At 38.9% G+C, this 23,471-nt stretch overlaps 1 protein-coding gene across 5 annotated transcripts in view; it reads left to right on the top strand.

The window, feature by feature from the left end:
• Positions 1 to 450: 450 nt before the first annotated feature.
• TRPM4 (transient receptor potential cation channel subfamily M member 4) overlaps positions 451 to 23,471 on the top strand; it is a 33,915-nt gene continuing 10,894 nt past the window's right edge. For 2 of the 5 annotated variants that reach the window (XM_081932506.1, XM_081932505.1), the window contains exons 1-16: positions 451 to 554; positions 642 to 709; positions 2,467 to 2,644; positions 3,196 to 3,376; positions 5,276 to 5,442; positions 5,879 to 6,056; positions 7,398 to 7,462; positions 8,290 to 8,472; positions 8,720 to 8,819; positions 12,781 to 12,896; positions 14,484 to 14,828; positions 15,847 to 15,975; positions 19,261 to 19,390; positions 21,046 to 21,191; positions 22,510 to 22,622; positions 23,034 to 23,132. In XM_081932506.1, coding sequence (XP_081788632.1) covers positions 528 to 554; positions 642 to 709; positions 2,467 to 2,644; positions 3,196 to 3,376; positions 5,276 to 5,442; positions 5,879 to 6,056; positions 7,398 to 7,462; positions 8,290 to 8,472; positions 8,720 to 8,819; positions 12,781 to 12,896; positions 14,484 to 14,828; positions 15,847 to 15,975; positions 19,261 to 19,390; positions 21,046 to 21,191; positions 22,510 to 22,622; positions 23,034 to 23,132 — 2,225 coding nt within the window. In that variant the 5' untranslated portion in view covers positions 451 to 527. Of the gene's footprint in view, positions 555 to 641; positions 710 to 2,466; positions 2,645 to 2,957; positions 3,013 to 3,195; positions 3,377 to 3,438; positions 3,518 to 3,547; positions 3,624 to 5,275; positions 5,443 to 5,878; positions 6,057 to 7,397; positions 7,463 to 8,289; positions 8,473 to 8,719; positions 8,820 to 12,780; positions 12,897 to 14,483; positions 14,829 to 15,846; positions 15,976 to 19,260; positions 19,391 to 21,045; positions 21,192 to 22,509; positions 22,623 to 23,033; positions 23,133 to 23,471 lie in introns of those variants that run through there. The other 3 variants (XM_081932507.1, XM_081932509.1, XM_081932508.1) reach the window with 3 other exon arrangements.

Raw genomic sequence — 23,471 nt, 5'->3', positions numbered from 1 at the left:
GCAGGGGAAGAAAAACACTTCCAGACTTTCAAGCACATCTGTTGCCCGTACAAAAAGAAGCTGATTAACATATTTTTGTAGGTTTTTTTATCCCACCCTTATTATTTTTATAAATAACTCAAGGCAGTGAGCATACCTAATGCTCCTTCCCTCCCCCTATTATGAATATGAACATTGCAGTGGCAGAGTGAAGGTATGAACTGGATAATTCTAAGTAGAATTTCACTGTTGAACATCTCAGTGCCCACACCCTGACAAACACACAGACCCACCAATAATACAAATACTGCTAGGGAGATAACTGTTGAAAATCTAGCTCTTGGGGAACTTCATTCTACCCACTGGGTGGTGTCTATCCAGTTCAACAAGTTCCTGCATAGGGTGCGGTGCTGCTGCCAAGAGGCTGGATTTTAAAGCTGTTCTTCCTGCTTGTTCTCTCACTCATACACAGTAGATTAGACAGTAGGCACTGTGGTTTGGGACTTCTGCTCCAAGCAGCCTGTGGCTGTGACTGATTGCTCTGCTCCATGGCCACTTCCGACCAGAAAGATCAGGTACTGGGTCTTCAATCAGATGTTTGGTGTGGATTGGGTTACCTAAACCTCTGGAAGATGCTGATAGTAACTGTGATTTATTTCCAGGCATGGATCCCCAAATATTTCAAGAAGAAAGTCTGCACAACTTTCATTGAGCAACCTAGTGATATAGGGTGGGTAAAGCTTGATTTTCTTTCTCTGTTCTTTGAAATATATGTAAGCGGGCACTTCTAACACCCTCTGAGGCTCATTTACAGTTTAGCATTTCTAGTTTCTCTCTCAAATCTGCACTTTGATCCCCATGTGAGACTTGAGCTTCACTCACGCTAACCATATTTTACATTTCAGCACTGCTAAACTCCGGGTAGAACATTTGGCTCAATATATGCAGGGCATCCTACGTGCCATGCTTTATTCCAGTTATTTCCTCTTTCTCACCATTGGTTTAGTCATCTTTGGAATTAAAGCATTGCCTCAGGATCTGGCTAGTGAGTTGTGAGAGAACGTTAGCTACTATTTACCTGGGCATCCCTCTGTTTTGGAAAACAGAGTTGTGGGTGGCCTGAATCCTTATATTGGCTTCCTAAAACAATCAGCTTTAGTCAGGTGACATGGAGAATGATTTTTGTTGATACCGAAACAATATGCAAATTAAATCAATTTTTAAATGGGTATGTGAAATGGCATCTTGTCATCTTGTCTTTTTGTAATAAAATTCTATTTCTAACCAGCCTTCCACACAGATTCCCTCTGCTTTGCTCTCTCTTGTTCTCTCTTCCCCCTGCTCACTTTCACTCTCCCATGGCTTCAATTCCTAGTAGCTTTTTTGTTTCTTCATCCATGACTCTCTTTCACCTTTGTCCTTGTTCTAATGCTTTACCTTCATCCCTTATCTTTTTGAAATTGTTGAATTACATTTTAAAATGCATGAACGAACACCTCTGAAAGATGCTAGGTGCAGTAACGTTCAGAAGTATTTATATTTGGCAACAACTATCCTATCCCATAAACATCATTACATTGCATAGCTCCCTAAATATGTATTTTGTGTTTTTTTTGTCATTATTTTATTGTTTATATTCCAAATATCACTTTCTGAGCATGTGCACCTTGAATCTTCATTTTCTGAAGTTAAGCTTACATCGTTCCTTTAAATTTCCAAATTCTCCAAATACTTTGTCCTTCCCGAATATCTTTCAATTTGCTTATATCAAGAATAAGGGATTTGTTCACCTTCACAAATTCTTGAAACCAACTTCCTTCAGCATCAACCATTTTGGCCAGTAGCCAGAGATGCCAGGAACTAGAGCCAAATATCTACAGGCCATGAGTTTGTTCTATATCGTTCTTTAGGCCACAGTCAAAGTTGAACATAGTACGCCTAGTGCAAAACAACTGATTCAGTGCAGATTGATTAACTAGTGCATTTGTTCCAGACCTTTCCTCTTATATATATTCCCCACTGACTATTGCTAGGAGTTACCTATATCTGAACATTACTGAATTACTGAGCAAACTGGAAAGCCAGTTTGCAATAGTAATTAAGATACCGAGCTAGAAACTGGGAGATCGTGAGTTTTAGTCCTATCTTTGGCCCAAAGCCAGCTGAACAAAGTTGAGCCAGTCATTCTCTCTCAGCCTTAGGAAGGAGGCAATGGCAAACCAGTTCCAAAATCTTGCTTTAAAAATTGCAGAGACTACTCTGTATAGTCTCCCAGATTCAACATTGACCCAACAGAACACCCCCTCCCAAAGAAAAACCTCACTCCGCTAAGCATTAAAATATGTAAAAGATAAAGGAGAGTTTGTTTATTCATTTATTGATGCTTCATATTTCTGAACCACCCATCTTTTTCAAGTTGTTATCCTGGGTCTCAGAGGTATAGGTGCAACCTTGTTCTGATCCCTTCTCCATCAATCTGTTTCACAGTGCCTCCGATTTCTGCCAGTGTGGCAGCCCTCGCAAAAACCATACATCAGTAGCCATAGAAGATGCTTTTGGAGCAGCCATTGTCAGCAAATGGGACTCAGCACAACATACCACAGAGAGGCCAACGGATGCATATGGGGAGGTAGAATTTCTAGGCACTGGCCGTAGACCAAGCAAGGTGAGCTTGTGATAGGACAAGAGCTAAACTAAGGATCCCAGAGGTGAAGTTAGGATTATGGCAGGAGATTGTGGAGCTAAAGACAAAGCAACTATTTCCCAACCCTAAATGTAATGACAAGAAGGAGAGTATATTTAGTCAGGGGTGGCCCAACAATGGGATATTGCAGAATAAAGCAGGAGCAGCTCAGAAGGATGTGCGACATCCTGAATGGATGAAGATCCATGATTCCCTTCATTGTTTCCTCCTGCCAAATTTACCCTTATATTGACCATATCTTGTGCCTGGCTATTGAACCGGCCACTCTCTAGATAGCTGTTTGAATGGGTGCTCTTGGCAATGAATTGCCCTACTGGCTATCTTCGCAGGTAAATATCCCAGACCTCTTAAAAAGGAGCACCTGGCAAAGTCTCTTAAAGTGGCCCATATAGGACAACAGTTATGTAAGAAGAAAAACAATGAGTCCAGAGAGAAAGATACATGGAGTGTAACTCTAACTATTCAGGGTTTGTACTAGTCTCTTTGGTCTAATCCTTTTTTCTCCGTTGCAGTTCATTCGCCTCTCTGACTCATCTGATCCTGCAAATGCTTATGCTTTAGTAACGCATCACTGGAAAATCCCACACCCCAACTTGGTGGTATCAGTGGTGGGAGGTGAAGGTGAGGGGCCTGTAAGGGCCTGGCTCAAAGATGTTCTGAGAAAGGGACTGGTTAAAGCAGCTCAGAGCACAGGTAATCTCTTCCTGCGGTTTGATTTAATTTTACTAACCATTTTAAACATCACTGCAGAACAAGGGGCTGAAGCTTTTGAAGGAAAGGCTGGGAAGCCAACAGCTAGTTTGATGTGGGATACATTTGAATAACAATGATCGGGTATGCTAGCGTATCTTTGCTATTGGAACAGTTAGGGGGAAAAGGCTTTCTTGAAAAGTTATTGAAAGATATGTGTGCATATTACACAGCAACTAGGTAAACCTAGGTAAACATGCTTCTTAGTTTAAGTTTCTTGAATATAAAAATAATAGGAATATCTAGCATGTTTTATAATAGTGTATTTTCAATGTTGTGGGAACCTGACTTGTTCTGTTCTACTGCATAGTTTTTTTAATCACAGATGGAAATTGCTGGTTAACTGCTTTGCAGTTATTAGAAGCCTTAAGAAAGATAAGTTTTATAGCACTGGGTGAATTTCCTTCTCTCTCTCTCTTTTTTTTTTTTTAGCAAAAGAAGTTTTAAAATACAAATTTAAGGATTTAAAATCTTGATTTAGACACAGCCAAAGGGTGATTAGAATGTTGACTTTGCAAACTTGCAAATGCAATAAGGATCCAGGTGGCTTTGAAATAAGATTTTGAAATTTCTTATAAGCATCTTTCCTGTGGGATTGTGCTGTTGTGTTCTATTTTTAAAAAAAAACGATAGGATGGAAAGGTTGAATACTTGAGGGAATACAAAGAATCTAAACATTACTCTTAAAAGAGAAGAACACTTAAATTTGACTTACTAATGCAGAATGAAACAAAATACTTAACACTAGACACATTGAAGGATATTTTGAACAATGGACCCAGAAGTTGATTGTAAGAATGTTACCATTATAGATAATTTTTAAAAGATATTATGGAAGAGAAAAAAGATTCACCGGACAAGATTGAAACTGATCTGAAAGTGGTTTTAAAAATGAAAGGCTATAAGAATATATGCAAAAAGGTTCTACACTGGATATATAAATAAAATTAGGTGATGTTTTAATAATTAAAAGGAATATGCTAATAACAAACTAAAAGAGTGATGTGGATAGCTTTCTTATATTGGATTTACAAAGGAGTTAAAATTTTGAATTCTTTTGTGAGGAAAAAATGAATAAAAATCAAGTTCTAGGACATTGCATAACACAGAATTTAATTTATGAACTGTATATACTGCTGTTAACAATAAAGTCTTTAGTTTGCTGTGTGGTGAATTATGTCTGCTTAATCTAGCTGCTTCTACTAACAAGATATGCAGGAAAAATACTATAATCTTTGTTCCATGCTTGGCAAGTTGTATGCATTTGATCAAGACTTTTCTGATACAACCTATTGCATGAGTAAAGAAAGGTGTGGAAGGATAGTGTAATTATTCAGCAGGGAGCACACTTGCATGGACAAATTCTCCCTCCCTTAAGGGTGCCTTTTTTTAAAAAAAAATGCTGACTTTATATGCATAATAAAGGAGTTTCTGCTTGTTAAATAGCAATCATGTTTGAAAAGATAACACTGAATCTATGGATGGGTGGGTGCTGAAAAGGCTGTTTCTAACCTGATTGATCCTTTAATGGGTATCTTTTTGAGATAAGAGTTTATACTGTAACATGGACTAAGGTTGTAATTTGTTTAATGGTCATACATGGCCATTTCTCAGTTATGTGAGCTATTATAACAGATCTAACTGGTTGATAGTAATAAGGGAAATGTTCAGGTATAATTCTGATAGCTTGGTTTAGGATTTAACAGTGTGGCCAAAAAGTCTGATCATGTTTTTCATCATGATTTCTTAAACTGCCTTGTGATCATTAAAAAAAAAAAGAATAATACTTAATTTAGCCCATATGCTTATATAGTTCTTACTGTATTTATTGCTCCTATGCAGGTGCCTGGATTATGACAAGTGGTCTCCAAGATGGTGTGGGCCGGTATGTGGGAGAAGCAGTGAGAGACCATGCTATGGCCAGTACCAACCGCAGCACTCATGTTGTAGCAATGGGCATTGCTCCATGGGGTATCGTTGAGCAGCACCATTCTCTTGTGAACCCCAAGGTAGGAGGGCTGGAGAAGGGAAATGCTAACAGGGATAATGAATGAAGGCTGGGAAGCTTAACACAGAGTTACAGGTTGAGGTGGGTGGGGTCCTAAGACCATAAGTACCTCCTGGAACCTATAGGTACCTCCTGGAACCTATAGACATGGTCCACAAGAGCCCCCCACTCACATTTAATATTAAAAAAATAGGAAAATAATACATGAAGAGTGAACTACTTTAAATGCATTTGAATAATTTGATTAAATTAATCCAATTAATTATCACAGTGCTGGCTTTACCAATTTTTCCCCCTTGCACCGCATGTTCTATATCTCCCACTTAATTCTTGATCTCTCAAAAGTTGAGTTCCTAATTTAGCTCAAAGGGACAAAAGACAATAATGCCTGTTTTTACCTCGTTTGATTAATCTGCTCCTTTTTTTTTATCCTAAAGGGTTCCTTCCCAGCACGTTACCCCAGGACAAACCCTGTGAGCCCTTTCTGCCCTCTAGATGCCAACCATTCCGCCTTCTTCTTGGTGGACAATGGGACACTGGGCAGAGCAGGCGGAGAGGCCGCCTTCCGGGCCCGTTTGGAACGCTATATTGCCCAGCAGAAAGTGGGAGCTGGCGGTGAGGAATTTCTTATGTAGACAGGAACATAAAACATGGAACAGGAAGTTACCCTGTTTACCATGCTTCCTGCAACAGACTAATAGTATTTTCTTATCTTCAGATGCATCAGACTTCAGTTTCTATAATCCTTAGATAGCTAAATCTAAAGAACATATGAATTGCAATTTAATCACCAGATTTCTGTGTTCTGTTCTACATCCCTAAAAATGTGGCCAAAAAGCTAGCTTTCTCAGGATAAGCTCTGGGGTCAGGTGCCTGCCTGGAGGGGAGGGTTCACCCAGAGTCCAGACTCAACTTTTATACTCTCCTCTGGTTCTACTTCCCTTCATTTTTGCATCTTTACTTTATTAGAAAAAAACCCTCCTGTTTTATAGATCTCTGACTCTAATCTGCTTGCTGACTCCACTATGTCTACAACAATAGTTTATCTCTCCTGTTGATCAGAGGTTACTCTTTCCTCCAATTCTTTAAGAAATACAATGTACTGGCAAGTCTCATTACATGCACTTTGCATCTAAATATTAATTCTATTAATTACTCCCAAGCCAGACCACAACCAGGGAGCTGCTCTGGTAAATCCATATTTACTCAGAATTATATGGATTGTTCTCCTATATCTTTATGCCCCAGATTAACTTTTTTTTCATAGAAATTTGTTTTCTTCTGCACTGAGCCTGAAAAGCTAGGCAGTTTTGAACTGGGATAATACTTACACGAGGAAAGGAAGATTTTACTCTGCTAGTCAGTGCTGACTACAGGGGGCCGTGCTCATCTCCGTTTCAAGGCCGTTGAGCCAGGCCTATCGGAAGATGTTTCTGTGGTCAGTGTGAGAGCTATTTCCCCCAAGTAACCTGTTTATCTACTTGCATTTGTGTGTTTTCGAACTGCTAGGTTGTCAGGACCTAAGTGAAGATGGGTACTCACTTTGTTGCTCAATGTTTGGGTATCGAACCTGGGCTGTCGGCTTTCCAGCTGACAAGCCCAGTTTCTTAACCCCTGAGCCATCACACCGCTCAAGAGATGAGCCTGCATCACCACTTACACGAGAGACTCTAGAAAATCCACTTGTTGTAGGCAAGACTGAAAAAGTAGGAAAAAAAGCACCACCGATAGAAAGCAGTGACAAATTACTTTCATACTAAGGGCAAGAAAACAATATGATGTATCCATGTCATTCATCAGCTTAGCTCAAAATCAACTTAGTTTGAGGGTATCATTATCTTGGCCTTACTTTCTTGCCCGAGTGGTAGCAAAAAATGTTTGCATTTGGACTTCCAAGATCGTTTTACTCGGACTTAATTAATTTCCCCCCCATTTTGCCATTCCTCCACCCTATAGGTGAAGGGAGCATTGATATTCCTGTGTTGCTGCTGCTCATCAGTGGGGACTCAGCCATATTCAAGGTAAAGGAATTGGGATGTTATGGAAGAAGATGAAGTGTCTTGAACTGAAATAGTTTCATCATCAGACTTTAGGGAAGTGGTCCATAGTTCCACTCCAAGGATAAGAGGGTTAAGCTACCACATTGGATGTGAAGGAATGTAACCCTCTTTTTCCAGTGAAAGTTTGCTCCATAAAATTTTTGGGAGAGAGAACAAAATTAATTTGAGGAGAAAGCAATAATAAGATCATTGTCCAAAGTTGCAGTTACCTAAATCTGCTGGCTTAGGAAGACAAAGAAGAAACACAGAACTGAAGAAATGAATAGACCAAGATGGAAACTTTGGTTTTCCTATGCATAGAATATGCACTATGGGGAAAATGTGTAAAATCTCTGACGCAATTCATTTGTGTTAAAAAAAAATGAAGAGGAAGGAAAGATTCTGACAACAGAATATAGACAAGGCATTCTGGAAACAAACCAAGAGATGGAGAGAAGGATCATGAAATGTGAGATAGCAATTATCCTTATGGAAAAAAGTGTGAAGGGAAAATATATCCAGGTTTTGAATTCTTAAAGATAGGTGGGACGATAACAATGAGAGGAGAGAGTTAAAGATGTGAAATTGTGGGAGTTGAGAACAGCAGTCAACCTGATTAGATGTGAACAAATTAAAATTCAGAGGTTGAAGAGGAAGAGAAAGACAATGAGGAATGGCTGGGGTTGATGAAGCTGGTTGGGGATGATCAGAGAAGATGAAACACTGGATTGAGGAAGGCTGCCTTTGTAGCTCCTTCCTAAAGCGCACGTTACTCATATCAGTTGCTTCTGTCTTGTTCATTTCCTAAGCGTGTATCAGAGGCTGTGCATGCCTCAATTCCCTGCCTCCTCGTAGCTGGATCTGGGGGAGCAGCAGACTGCTTGGCTGAGTTGTTGGAAGAGACACAACCTGGAGAGTCCCTGAAAACTCTGGCAATGAAGAAAATGCAGGGGAAATTCCCACGCCATGACTTAGATGAGTTGGCTGAGCAGGTAGGACCTAGTATGTAATGCCTTTCCATCTCTCCTCTTCTTTCTTTTTATATCTCTTGTTTCTTTTTATATCACTACATTCCTATTTCCTCCTGTTCTAGACTATAGTTCAGAACTCAGAAATTCAAAAGATATTGGCTCTGGAGAAATCTGTCCCTCTTTGTCTATTTGTCCATCCCCCTCCTCTCCCTCCCCCCTCTCTCTTCCAAGATAAGTGTACTGATTTGTCTACATGTCTTCTTCTCAGGTGGAAAGCATTGGGAATCTGAGGGAATTGGTGACTGTCTATTCAGACCAAGAAGGTTTGGAAGAGTTTGAGACTGTCCTGCTTAAAGCTCTAGTGAAAGGTAATTAGTTCAGCACATAATACAATGCAATAGCAGAGTTGTAAGGGACCTTGGAGGTCTTCTAGTCCAACCCCCTGTCTAGGCAGGAAACCCTATCCCGTTTCAGACAAATGGCTATCCAACATCTTCTTAAAGACTTCTAGTGTTGGGGCATTCACAACTTCTGGAGGCAAGCTGTTCCACTGATTAATTGTTCTAACTGTCAGGAAATTTCTCCTCAGTTCTAAGTTGCTTCTCTCCTTGATTAGTTTCCACCCGTTGCTTCTTGTTCTACCCTCAGGTGCCTTGGAGAATAGTTTGACTCCCTCTTCTTTGTGGCAACCCCTGAGATATTGAAACACTGCTATCATGTCTCCCCTAATCCTTCTTTTCATTAAACTAGACATACCCAGTTCTTGCAACCGTTCTTCATATGTTTTAGTCTCCAGTCCCCTAATCATCTTTGTTGCTCTTCTCTGCACTCTTTATAGAGTCTCCACATCTTTTCTACATCGTGGTGACCAAAACTGAATGCTGTATTCCAAGTGCGGCCTTACCAAGGCGTTATAAAGTGGTATTAACACTTCATGTGATCTTGATTCTATCCCTCTGTTTATGTAGCCTAGAACTGTGTTGGCTTTTTTGGCAGTTGATACACACTGCTGGCTCATATTTAAATGATTGACCATTAGGACTCCAAGATCCTTCTCACAGTTACTACTATTGAGCAAGGTACCACCTATACTGTACCAGTTCATTTCTTTTTTTCTTGCCTAAATGTAGAACCTTACTCTTTTCACCATTGAATTTCATTTTATTAGATAGTGCCCAATGTTCAAGTTTGTCAAGATCCAACATATATCCCTAAATCAAAGATAGGCAGCTTTTTGCATAATAGCTAAGGATACAAATATGCAGTCTCATACGGTGCATTGGACACTTTTAGATTAAATTGAAGAGAAAAAAAAACATCTTACATCATCAAACCCCAAAAGGTTTCAGCAGTCTTATAACTGGAATCTCATTGAATAACTGAAATCAAGACTTGATTTATTGATGTGTGTGTTTCTAAAATGTGTTAACTTAACATATCGTATCCAAGAGTCATAATGCCAGACTTAGTTAGTTAGCTTGATTTCCCATTTTTATCAAACCTTTTTTGAGGGTTAATACCATTTTATAATGCCTTGGTAAGTCCACACTTGGAATACTGCATACAGTTTTGGTTGCCATGATGTAAAAAAGATATTGAGACTCTGGAAAGAGTGCAAAGAGTAACAAAAAGATGATTAGGGGAAACTAAAATATATGAAGAACGGTTGCAGGAACTGGGTATGTCTAGTTTAATGAAAAGAAGGAAAAGAGGTGCCATGATAGCAGTGTTCCAATATCTCAGGGGCTGCCAAAGAGAAGAAGAAGGAGTTGAGCTATTCTCCAAAGCACCTGAAGGCAGAACAAGAAGCAATGGGTGGAAACTAATCAAGGAGAGAAGCAACTTAGAACTTAGGAGAAATTTCCTGACAATTGGAACAATTAATCAGGGGAACAACTTGCCTCCAGAAGTTGTGAATACTCCAACACTGGAAGTTTTTAAGACAACCGTTGGACAACTATTTGTCTGAAATGGTAGAGGGTTAGACTAGAAGACCTCCAAGGTCCCTTCCAACTCTGTTATTCTGTTCTGTTACATCCCATATTTCATAATTCAGATCCCATGAAGACACCTTATAGACGCCATCATCAATTATAAATATAAACACAATACAGTAAATAATCTTGTACGTAGTTAAAAAGAAAAGCACTTAAATCAGGGAGGCCTTCTAGGAAGAGAACAATATTAGCCTAAGCTGGCGCAAAATTGGAAGGAGCACTTTTTCCAACTAACATATTTTATTAAAAGACCTAAGCTTTTGTGGGCAGCTCAGAAGAGCCTATGGATTTTAATAAGATATTTTAGTCAGATGCTATTCCTTCTAATTTTAAATCAGGTGAAATGATTATGAGCTTCATTCTGTGTGCAGGTAGTCCTTGTCTTACAGCCATTTGTTTAGTGACTGTTCAAAGTTACAATGGCACTGAAAAAAAGTGACTCATGACCGTTTTTCACAGTTACAACCTTTGCAGCATCCCTATGATCAAGTGATCAAAATTCAGATGATTGGCAACTGGGTCATATTTATGACGGTTGCAGTCTCAAGGTCACGTGATCAACTTTTGCAACCCTCTGTCAAATTAAAGTTAATGGGGAAGCCAGATTCATTTAACAACCAGGCTATTGATGTATCAACTGCAGTGATTCACTTAACAACTGGGGCAAAGGAGGTCATAATATGGGGCAAAACTCACTTAACAAATTCTCACTTAACAACAGAAATTTTGGCTCAATTGTGGTCATACGTTGAGGACTACCTGTACTCTGTTTTGGCATGAAGCTACTGTAGTTTCTAAGCCCACCATATGCAGAAAGCATTCAGTTTCTTGATTTTAAAGGAATGCACCATGCCCACCCTCCACATACTATTTGGCAGGTAAATTGGGAGCTTCAGTAAAAAAAATGATTATCCCTCCTTTTAAATAACCAAACTCAGTTCCAATCAGTTATACTTTTTTTTTTAGGATTAGGAGGAACGATAATTATGTCTTCTTATTTTAATATAATGGAAGTTAATGTTATATGGAATATTTAGACATGAGAGTTTTCAGGGGCGCTTGTTCCCAAAGTTCTGGATTCACTAAGATTCCTGTTCCTAGAATTGCTGTCCCCAACTACATAAGAAATATCACAAACATCCTAACATGATAGAACTCCATAAGAAATCTTCCTGACTACTCCATTTTATCTGCCATGTATTGCCACTTTGGCAATAACCTATATTTGTTATTTATTAAGAGCCATGGTGGCGCAGTGGTTAGAATGCAGTACTGCAGGCTACTTCTGCTGCCTGCTGGCTGTCTGCAATTTAGCAGTTCGATTCTCTCCGGCTCAAGGTTGACTCAGCCTTCCATCTTCCGAGGTCAGTAAAATGAGGACCCAGATTGTTGGGAGCAATATGCTGACTTTGTAAAACACTTAGAGAGGGCTGTAAAGCACTGTGAAGTAGTATATAGGTATAAATTGCTATTTTCAAATCAGTGGCACAGCCAAGAACACACATGGCTCCTAAATATGCAAACATCTTTATAGCTGTCTTAAAATACAATTTTCTCATGAAGCCCCTCTTTTAATTGAGATTAATTGATGAGATAGCATCATATGAATCCATGGAAATCAATCTGGCGTAACATACTATTATGATTTCAACAGCTTGGTTAGACATTCCTATATGACTAGACAGTGACTATGTTATGACACACCTTTGACAATGGTGATTTGGAGAATGTACTAGCAATAAAAGAAAGGAAATCTTGGAGATGATGTCATGCATAGATTACATCAGATGCAGGCACCCGTTTCTATCTCTTTCTCACTGAAGATATAGATAACCCTCAGCTTATGATCCTGATGAAGCCTGCTCATTGTGGTCATAATTAACCAACCTGATTTTATAACTTTTTTTGAGACAAGTGATAAGCGAATGCAGCAGTTACTGAGCAAACCAGTTGTTCAGTAAGGACTGGTTCCATTGAAAACGAGTAACTGCCAGCTTTGACAAAAAACATAACATGCTATCATGTGACTGCGGGATGCTACAAACAACCATAAATGCAGATCAGTTGTCGAGTATCCCAAATGTGGTCATGTGACTGTGGATGAGTGCCTGTTGGAATTTCAGAACTGGGTCGTAATTATCCCTGGAAAACTCCATCACTAAGCATTGTAAGGTTGCAAGTCTAGAACTACATATAAACATTGCAAAAACTGACTTAAAAGTGCACTAACTGTTTTATCAATAGTCAGCCAGGCAGAAAAATAACTGATATTTAAATTATAACAAAACTATGAACAATGATGGCTGTACTTCTTTTCTCTCCTCTATGCCAGCATGTAAGCGGTCAAGCAAGGCCACCTGTTATCTGGATGAGCTACGCCTGGCGGTAGCCTGGAATCGGGTAGACATTGCCAGCACAGAATTGTTCCGTGGGGACATTCTCTGGGAGGTGGGTTGCAAGCATGAAATGCTCTTACTTTTAGTACTGGTTTGCGCAGAGAATCCATGATGACATCTGGGCAGGTGGGCAGAGCCTTCCACCGCCATCAGTACCACTTTGTCCAAATCAGAGCAAACCGGCATAATACCACTTCTGGTGGGTTGGCAGACTTGCTTTAGTTTTTAATCCATTACTGGAACATACCCCTCCCCCCCCAAAAAAAAAGTGTATGAGGAATGTGGAATGGAGTAAAATAGCCTTGAATTAAGTTGTTTTGGGTATATAAAGAGCCTTTCCTATGTTTTGCTTTTAGTGGACTCTGGCTTTCATAACTTCAAAGTAACATATGGGTTGAGCAGATGCTTATGGGGGTCATTTGATTGTGGAAGGTTGGCTGGAGGTGTGCATAGCATGTGCCAATGTACACCAGACCTGCTCAGAAATATTGTTTAGTGCTCCAGTTTTAAACAAAATTCCCTATACTTTTAGAAAATCAAGATGAGCCTGGTAGCACTTTCCTAAATTCCCATTTAAAAAATGATAAAAAGTTTTCATCAGTTGGTAGTATGTAGCTCACAAAAATATGTGCCTTTTAATAAAATCTATGAGTTCTGGATGGAGTCACAGAAACAGTAGGCATGAGCCTAAATGGACTCCAGAGGTTGGTAGAGGACAGGCAGGCCTGGAGGTCATGATGTCCATGGGGTCACGATGGGTCGGACACAACTTCGCAACTAACAACAACAACATGAATCTGGAAAACTCCCTGATTTGGGAGAAGGCTCTCTTCCCACAATGTCCATATTTGGCTTTCATCCCACAATGTCCATATTTGGCTTTCATCCCACAATGTCCATATTTGCAAGATAATATTTTTTGTAAGTACAGTGATGCCATTCAATTATTTTAGATTTCAGACATAATGTTTTCTTCCTTCAATAAATTCTGAGATTTGGTAAGCCACTGTTGCTGCATTTGGAAATCTCTGCCCATTTTATGGATCCTTGGATTCTTTCCCTTATGCTGGGGTGAAGAGGCTATATTAAGTAACAAGGAAGAAGGAAATGAATTGAACATTAGCCACAAATTATTTGGGAAGAATATGGAGAGAATAGGCAATGCAAGGTAAATCCTTTATTTGAGAGGCAGAATATGCCCATTGTTCAGCCCAAAACCTTTCCAGAATGGCTAAATTGTGATGATTGCTCTGTCAAAAGTCTTACTAACTTCGAGAATGACACATTGCCAAGGATCATCAGGGCTGCATCAACAAATGTTGCTGGCTAAGGTGAAGGATGGAATGGTACCCAGAAACAGAACTGGCTGAACTTATCTCAGTCCTGGTGATGGAATAATGTCTTCCAGCATAGCTGAAGGAACAGTCTATTAAGTGCTGTGTGAAAAGACTGCTCTCTGATAGAAGAGAGCAGTCATGGATTCATGAAAGAATAACTTGTTCTCCTCATAACCCTGCAAATTGTTGTTATCACACTTTAGCTAATGGAGTACCCACTTTGATCTCTAAGTAGTTGCAAACATCTACTCTCTTGAGACATAAATATTTTATTCTTATTCTTCCTCTATCATTTCTTGCAGCCCAGCCTGCTGGAGAACCCAATGCGTGATGCATTGCTAGGTAATCGAACTGACTTAGTGCGCCTCTTTGTGGAGAATGGCTTGGATGTAGGACAGTTCCTGACATGGGGAAAGCTGGAACAGCTGTATGCTGGGTCCCCCAAGGTCTCGCTGCTGCGCCAGCTTTTGGAGCGATGCCAAGGGCCAGGCTCTGAGCCATCTTCCCCTCCCGAAGACTTGCTGCTGGAACGATCTTTGCCTGATTGCCATTTATCTCATGTGGATCTTGTTCTGCACGAGCTACTAGGGGATGTCTGTGCTCCTTTTTATGCAGGACTATTCCCTATTAGCCACAGAGGGATAGGGGTAAGTAATAATATTCTGTGTACATTCGATTAGTTAGGGAGTTCGTGAAGACAAGTAGGATGCTTTGAGAACTGGGAAGCGTAAACACCAAGGCACTCTAGTCGTTAAGATATTGGACTGAAAACAGAAAGAACAAGATTCCTGACTCTGTTCAACCACGCAGTTCACTAGTTGTCTCTCTCATCCCAGCTTATCTCAGAGATTTGTTGTTGTGAGGATAATATGCGTGGAGTTTACACCCTGTTCATTTCTCAGCTTGACTCTCTGAGGGAAAGTGGGAGATAAACTAAATAAATATGTTTCTCTTATGGTTGCTGCTTTAAGCCAATTTTAATTTAGAAGAGGGCATTATTTTAAATAAAACAATTTCAAATAAATGGGAAAGGAATGTGGTTCCCCAAGAGTCAAATCTCAGGAAATCTTCCCAGTTTCCATTTCCTCCCTATAACATTCTTCTTATCAGCAAAAGGATGAGAATGCTTCTAAAAGGACTGGCTTATCCTGGCTGAATTGGAGAGGCATCGAACCCTTTGAACTTAAATGACATGCATTGCTTCAAAAATCACTTACGGTGCTGCATTATTTTTCCAAGTGTTTAGTAAAATAATTATTGATTTTAAAATTGAAAAATAGATATATTTTATCATCTTATCTTTAGTAGAAGTTCAAGGCTGTATAATTCACAATGCTTGTTGTGGCTGAAACAAATTCTTAATGTCAGATTTTGTGAGTTTTAAAAATAGTTTCCAGTTTCATTGTGAGGAAATGGTTTGAAAAGAAACAGGCCATGTTTTAAAAACAGCTTTAGTGCCTGAGGGGGTTTAGATATTGAATTCCCCCCCCCCCCCAAAAAAAATCTCTGTGGATTTCTGATGTTGCTAAGGGTAAAGTTTGAGTTAAGTTTTTGTTTCAATTTTGATAATGAATTTTGATTAATGTATGAAACCAATCCAAGACAAGAATGTGTGTCTGTGGATGTTTTCTTTCTCATGTTGATCAAGATGTCTTCTCTGCCTAGAAAAAAGGATTCTTACCGAATGGAGATTCCACATACCAAAATGAACGGTCACCAAACCCATGGACTGACCTATTTATCTGGGCAGTGTTGCTGAATCGAAAAGAGATGGCAATTTACTTCTGGGAAATGGTCTGTATTTTGATATGAATCTATCAATAGTACTTGGCAATGTCTCTTACAGAATATCGTAGAAACATGTTGCAAATGCATAGAAAGCAGTGGTGAAATTCAATTTTTTTTTTACTACTGGTTCTGTAGGTGTGGCTTGGTGGGTGTGGCAGGGGAAGGATACTGCAAAATCTCCAATTCCACTCGACTCCAGTGGGAAGGATATTGCAAAATCCTCATTTCCCCCTCCCCCATTTTGGGGCCAGCTAGAGATAGTATTTGTCTGTTCTCCAATCTACTCAAAATTTCCGCTACTGGTTCTCCAGAACCTGTCAGAACCTGCTGGATTTCACTCCTGATAGAAAGGATGATATAACTGCTATGAATTCCTCTGACAACACAGAACCTGATTGAAACTTGATGGCTTGCTGAGCCATCAAGAATGTGATTTCTTGTCTAAGTAATCACACCAGTGCTTTCCTTCCAATTTAAATTCAAAAAAAGTTAAGCAAAGTAATTGGTGGGCTTTCTTTAATAGAAGTTAGGGTGTGATTAGGAATGTAGGCAGATATTGTGGGAATCATGCTTGGTTAACTGTCAAATTGCTTGATTAACAGACACTGTGGGCCCTCCATGCCCGTGACCTGTCAATCAGCCTATTTCTGAACATGAGTTTAGCGCTCTTTTGAAAGAGTGCTAAACTCATATTTAAATAAAAGGTTGTCTGGCAGGTTGCATATATGGAGAAAGAGCAAGAGATGAAGCAACAGGAAGCTCTTACCACCTATCTGGTAAAGTTCTTTTCATCATCATAAGTGTGTACTTCCCTAGTGACTTGTGAGCTTGGTAAGGGTAAAGCAAAAGGGCCAATCAATATCAAACATGTTCTTTCCTTAATTAATGTTGTAAAGAAATGGCAATGCATTGCAACAGCAAATGATAATACCAAAAGCAACCGTGGAGTAGGTAAAATAACATGACTATCCTTTCCTAAAGTAATAAAAATAGTGAATACTATGACTGCATGGAAATCCTTTGTCAGCAGAAGCAGAAGAAAATCTGTTTACACACTTACTGATTTGCTGGTCGGCACTGTAATAAAATTTCATTGAACACACTTACTGGTGGCAACAGCTTGTAGCTAGCAGAACCCAACTCCTACTTCAATTTAAGTTGACTTTCTTGTGCAGTGCAAGACTACAGGTCTAGTGCTCTTTCAAAAAACACAAAAACTCATATCCCAAAAGTGCTTTTCTAAAAGACAACTTGACATTTTCAGTTCTGAAGCTTCTTAAAGGAGAAGTGAAACATTTTCAAGGAAAATCAAGAAAGTCCATTTGCCTTTTGGAAAAACATCTTTGGGACAACCATGACCTGGATGATTGAGAATCTTCATAGACACTAAACCCATGTATAAAGAGCCTACACGTTTATATATGCATATATAAAGACCCCACAAGCCTTTTGAAAGGCATCAGGCAAGCATTAGGGGCAGAATCCACCATGAAACCTAGGTTTTTCTTTTCTCCGGTAGCTAAAAAAAAATCACCCTGGAGAATAGCACCCAATGGCTAGAGGAGGAGGTCACTCTAGGAGTCAGTAAGAGCAGAGGCGATCCTAACTAACCCTTGGCCACATTATCAACTACATTGCTGATGAAGCATCCTAGAAACACCCATGGCAAAAGCCATATCACAGGAGAAGAGGGAAAGTGCTACAATAAAAGTGGAATAACTTTAAGACAACTTTAAACTGCTTCTGTTCTGGGCTAGGGATGAGACAAAATCAATGTCATTGGGACATCAATTTAAAAATGTCCCAAATTGGTTAATGAGGCATGTGGATGCTGTGACTAGAAGGAAATAGGGATGGCAGTCATTCATCCCATGCTATATTTCCTTTTGGGGGGGGAGCAAAAACAAGGAAACAATGCCACCCACAATTGTCATAGTGCTGGTGGAATAACAATGGATTGGGGTGAAATGACTGGCAATGGATGGTAATGGATAGTTATGAGACACCTGGGCCACAGAAGGGAGAGAGTTGAATCCAGAAGCCATAAAAAAAATTAAATATTTCCAACAGTGGGAAACTCCCTACCCTACAGCTCCAGAATAATTGTTGCCAAATTTCTTCCCTTCTCAAAGTTCATCCAAGCCTTTAGTATTGTGGAATCATAGAAACACATTGCCAGATCCAAATTAGCATGGCACTGATGTGTAGATGAGTAAAACCAATTCAGGAAAACATTCCTAATTACAGTATCTCCCTCCCTCTGACTCTGACTCTCTCTCTCTCTTTTTAAAAAGAGTTTCTGTAGCTCCATCATCAAGTAGTAGTCAGAAGGTGGGAGAGTAAGTGAAATCCAGGAATGGTACAGAGGAAAAGAGAAAAAGCCAATTTGCTAGTGAATTAATTCGGCTGCTCTTACCTTTAAAAATGTGTCTGTTTTAACTATGACTCTATGGGTCTCATCTAGTTGCTGTCTTGGGAACAGAGTGGATGGGATAAGGGAAAAAGCAGAAGAATATGCTTAGAATGAAAGTTAAGAAATTATTTTCTATGCCAATGTTGTCTATGTTTCTTAACAGAAACATTGCACAGAAGGTTTTGCAGTAGTGAGGTTTTGCAGAAGTGATAATTTTCCAAATTGAAATTGAAACTGTTCAATAAGCAAGTGCAAATAAAATAAAAACACCTTGTAATTGTCAAAGGAATAGAAAATGCTAAAAGAACAGTATGTTTTGGTGACAAATAACATTGCAATGGCAGAGTTCTGTTGCTGGTGTATTTGCCTCATTATTTTTACCCAGTTTCCTGTCTGCAATTATACGCAAACTCGAATAATCATTTTTTCCTTCAGCATTTATTGCAGTTTATTTTACAGACATAAAAGTTCCTGAAGGAAGAAAAGATTGGGGGCAAGTTCCTCCAACTGTTTCTTTGATACTTAAACCATTCTTTAGTCAGTTTCATAATTAGATGAAGCCTAATATTACTCAATTTCTGAAATCTTGGTCAGTTTCACGGTGTTGATTATATTTTTTTGATTTTTTTTTCTTTGTTTCTACAAGTAGCTACTGTTAATTTCTTCTTTAAAATATTTGACAAACAGTGTTTCACAGTGCAGGGATGTCACAATTGCTCAAAACACTTTTTGTAAACATAGTTAGAAAAATAAATATACAGCAAGAAGATATTTGGAACACATGCCATTTGTTTTGTGTCAAAGGAGATATATCACTATGATGGGTTACAAACCCATGCAAATCTTCTCCAGGCATTTTCTCTTTCTTTCAACCTAAGGCACCTGATGCAGTGGCTGGGGCATTGGCAGCAGCAAAAATACTGAGGGAACTTTCACATCTAGAGACAGAGACAGAGGAAGTAGCAGCCCTGAAGGATTTAGCAATGCACTTTGAAAACTTGGCCATAGGTGAGAGATGGGGAAAGAGGTAATGGGAGAAATGACTGCTTAGGGGATAGGGGATGATTTGCGACATAACTGAAGCTTAGTAACTTTAGGTTGTTTGGACTTCAACTTCAAAAATTCAGTTGAATTCCATATACCTTAAAATTTCTGATGTTGACAAATGCTGGTCTAGACCAACAATCTAGATATACAGACCTAGTGAACCTATCATGACAACAGGCATATGAGAATTGACTTTCAAGCCATCCAAAGGGTATAATAGGATGGAATCTGTTAGTGTAAGAGATTATTGGCATAATACAACATGCACTTCTTCATACAGGGGAATATAGGAAGAGGAAAGAGTTATAACAGAGTAGAGAAAAAAGTAGGTTGTAACGCTCATGAAATAAAAGACTTTATGGAGAAACCCAGTGATAGGTTCCCAGGTTTTCCTGAAAATTGAAAATTGTACAGTTTGGCATTTACTTGAAATAGATTTTAAATCCCTAATTACTCAAAAATAATTTTTTGGTTAGTTTCAGATGATTAAATTTTGCATTGACAGTCTCCACTAATTTGTAAAATTGACGTAAATGGACAAATTTTGGAATTGGTGAGAATAGAGAAAAGTATTTTTCATACTTCAGGTTTCTTTTTTAGTCCACCAATAGAAGGCCCTATTTTCTGACCGGTAGAATGATGTCAAAGCTGCTCCATCTCAAATCCAATGTTTCTTAGCCCCCTATCATGTATATTGCGAAAAAACCCTTTTGCAATACATTATATAGGCATCCTAACAAATGCATGTTTTCTATAGGAGCAATTTCTTACCATAACATTCCGATTTAGCTTTAGCGATTCATATTTTTTAGAAAAGAGGGAAAGTTTCGCATTTTTACAACTGACCCATTTCCTTACTTTCATCACTTGAAAGAATTTATATGTGAAGTTTTGATGTCATGTTGTCAGTTACTTGGGAAAATTTTAATGAAAAGTTACTTGCAGAAGTTTTTGAATGAAGATTTGGTGTCAGATTGTCTGCTTGACTTTTTTTTTTTTTTTTTTGAGTTTAAGGTAATTTCTATATTATCATGGAGCTGCCATATCCATGGAGTTGCAATATTTATTTTTATAATTATTTTTTCATTGCCTTCATTTCTAAGTTTCTTAGATGATTGCAAACAAATGTAGGCAAATATATAGGAATGTGTGTATTGGGAGTACTGTGTGACAATGATTTTCTATCATTTTTGTGAACTGGAAAACTCAAACAGTTCTTGTTTGAGAACAAGAACATTTTAGTGAGTATAAAGGACAATTGATTACTGACCTATTTAGGAGCAAGGGGAAAACCGCTGATTTTGATCTTCTCTATGAGCTGTAAACTAGCAAAAGGGTAGATTTTAACAATATGAATATCAGTATGAATATGGGAAAGATTCAAAGATAACTCAGAATTATTACCAATTAATGTGGACATGAATTGCAAAGTCTTAGCAAACTGATGGTTTGGTTTTTTGGAAGGCTTTGAGTGTTGTAGTACCGTGATATTAATCTTGCTGTATTATTAACAATTCCTTAAATTAAGGAGAGTTGTGAATTGTGCAAATGTTCGTAATTCCTTGACTTTTTATACTCAAATCTCTCTCTCCTCCCTCTTAACTCTACAATTCTAGGCGTATTCAGTGAATGTTACCGTAACAGTGAGCCACGGGCCTACAAACTATTGGTGCGCTGTTCCCACCTCTGGGTTGGAGCCACTATCCTTCATCTGGCTCACCAGGCTGATGCCCGTCTCTTTTTTGCACAGGATGGTGTGCAGGTATTCACAGATATTCACTGAGCTATTTACTTTCCGAATGTGCTTGGTGTTTAAGGATGAATATTGTCACGGGATTCCATCTTGTATTTGATCTGCATTATGTCCCCTTGGAACTCTTAAAGCATGTGTTCAGAAGGGAATTATGGTCCCCAGAAGTTAGTGAATAATTAATGGTGCAAAAGGCTTGCAGAGAATCATAGGTTCCTATCCCAAATAACACATTAATAGGAATGTGTTTATTAGAGACTACTTCCCATTGATGACTATGAGTTAGGTGCCCTTAGGTTCTGGATGCTTAGATTTATAAACTGCAGGGCACAAGTATTGTTAAGTACTACATGGAATGCTAATAATGTTGGGGGGAGGATAGTGGAATGTAAGCAAATAAAATCATTATAAACAGAGGTCATATAACATAGGAATGGCATAAAATAGAATAACATAGCAATAAAGCAATAAATAGTAAAATTATAAAACCATACTATAGAGATCAATAGAGGGAACTTGGCCTTAGCTTTAAAATGAGAGGAAACTTTGGAAATTGTGGCTAATGGTATTTCCACACACAACATCATGTTGATGTAGATATCTCACTCCAAAGTTGGACCAATATTTTTCCTCCATTTATAGCTGCCCACATACTGAGCTAGCAACAGTCTCTTCCGAATTAAGCATATTTCCAGATGGCCAGGTGTCTCAAAATCTGAGTCTCAGCAGCTGATTCCAATCTTGAGAAAGTTCCTCAGGAAGATGATTCTTCCAGTGACAAATGATTCCTGGTGGATCCCCACCCTGACTAAACTCTTCTGAGAAATAGATAAAACATGTGTTGAATTTCCCAACTGGAAACAATAACATACCCAATCTACCAACATACTGAAAGCATAACATGCCCAATCTTTTAAAAGGGCAACTAACAGGAACCTTTTAATTACCACCCAATTAATCAGCTAGACATTTATTCTAAGCTCAATGTTAGACGTTTTCTAAAACCAGGAGATTGGGAAGGAGGAATAAAACTTTTTCTTCAGATCAGGCAGGATTTCCGAAAGTACATAGCACGGTAGACCACTGCACTACTTTGAAGGCTCTTATTCAAAAATATACCAATAGGCATACAAAACACCTCTTTGTCAATTTTATTCACCTTATCCCTGCCTTTCGCTCAATTGACAAGCCTTGACTATGGGAGAAACCAACTAGTACAAATATTAGTAAGCACCTTCTTAAGCTAATTATTGAATTACAGTTCAGTACTGACATTATGGCTTGTCTCTGTATTTTTCAGTGCTCCCTTTCTCTTGTGTTTTTCTAATAGTCCCTGCTTACCCAAAACTGGTGGGGAGAAATGGACCGAAGTACTTCTGTCTGGAAGCTACTTCTCACATTTTTTTGCCCGCCTCTCATCTTTACTGAACTCATTAAATTCAGGTGGGTGCTACAATGTGGTTGATTTACACTTAATAGTGTTGCAGAAAGGGAGGAGTTGCGCATTGCTGGGAGGCTACAATGTAGTTACCGTAGTTATTTAGTAACTGCAATACCTGAATATCAAAAGTACCGAGTGTTTCTTTATATAACAAGAGCATGAATAAGTATTAGCTCCAGGTTAGCCATTCTCTTTTGAGCAGACCTTTCAAAACCTGCAATTGACCTGCCAGGGGACGATTAGTCCACCTGCCAGTACAAATGGAACAAATATATTCAAAACCTAAGTCCTTGTCCCTGGAATTTCTAGCAGTAAATATAATTTCTAGCATTAGATTTTATGGCTAAATTTTAGCATCTGCATTTAAAATGTGGCCAGGTGGTAATTCTGATCCGTAATGTGATCTTTAATAGGAGCATGGAGGATGATCTGCGGCTGGATTCCTTGGAACAGTTTGAACTGGACAGTCTTGATACAGATGTGAAAAGTACCATCGGAGACATGTTGTCTGAGTAGGGGGAATGGTCATGATCTTGGGAACTTGGGCCTGTGGGAGGGTGGAAGAAGTATGGGTTATCATAAATGAAGACAGTTGATGCAGTGGGGCTGATGGGTGGCCTGGATCTCTTCAGGATATTCTAGGTTTTTCCCCTACGAATATCCAGCTTTTGTCAAAATGTAATGTAAAACCAGGGAGTGGAAACCGTGGTCCTTGAAATTTAGGTGAACTACAACTTCTAGCCTTCCCCACTGCCTAGGTTTTTTTTTTTAAGCACACTTCTTATCTATTTAAATTGCCTCTTTTCAGAACATTTTGAAGTTGCTTACAAACATTTATTCATATGCCAATT

Source organism: Natrix helvetica, assembly GCF_964273705.1.
Source record: "Natrix helvetica genome assembly, chromosome: Z".
NCBI lineage: Eukaryota > Metazoa > Chordata > Lepidosauria > Squamata > Natricidae > Natrix > Natrix helvetica.
The sequence above is the reverse complement of the archived record's forward strand: the minus strand, read 5'-3'. Positions and strand labels throughout refer to the sequence as shown.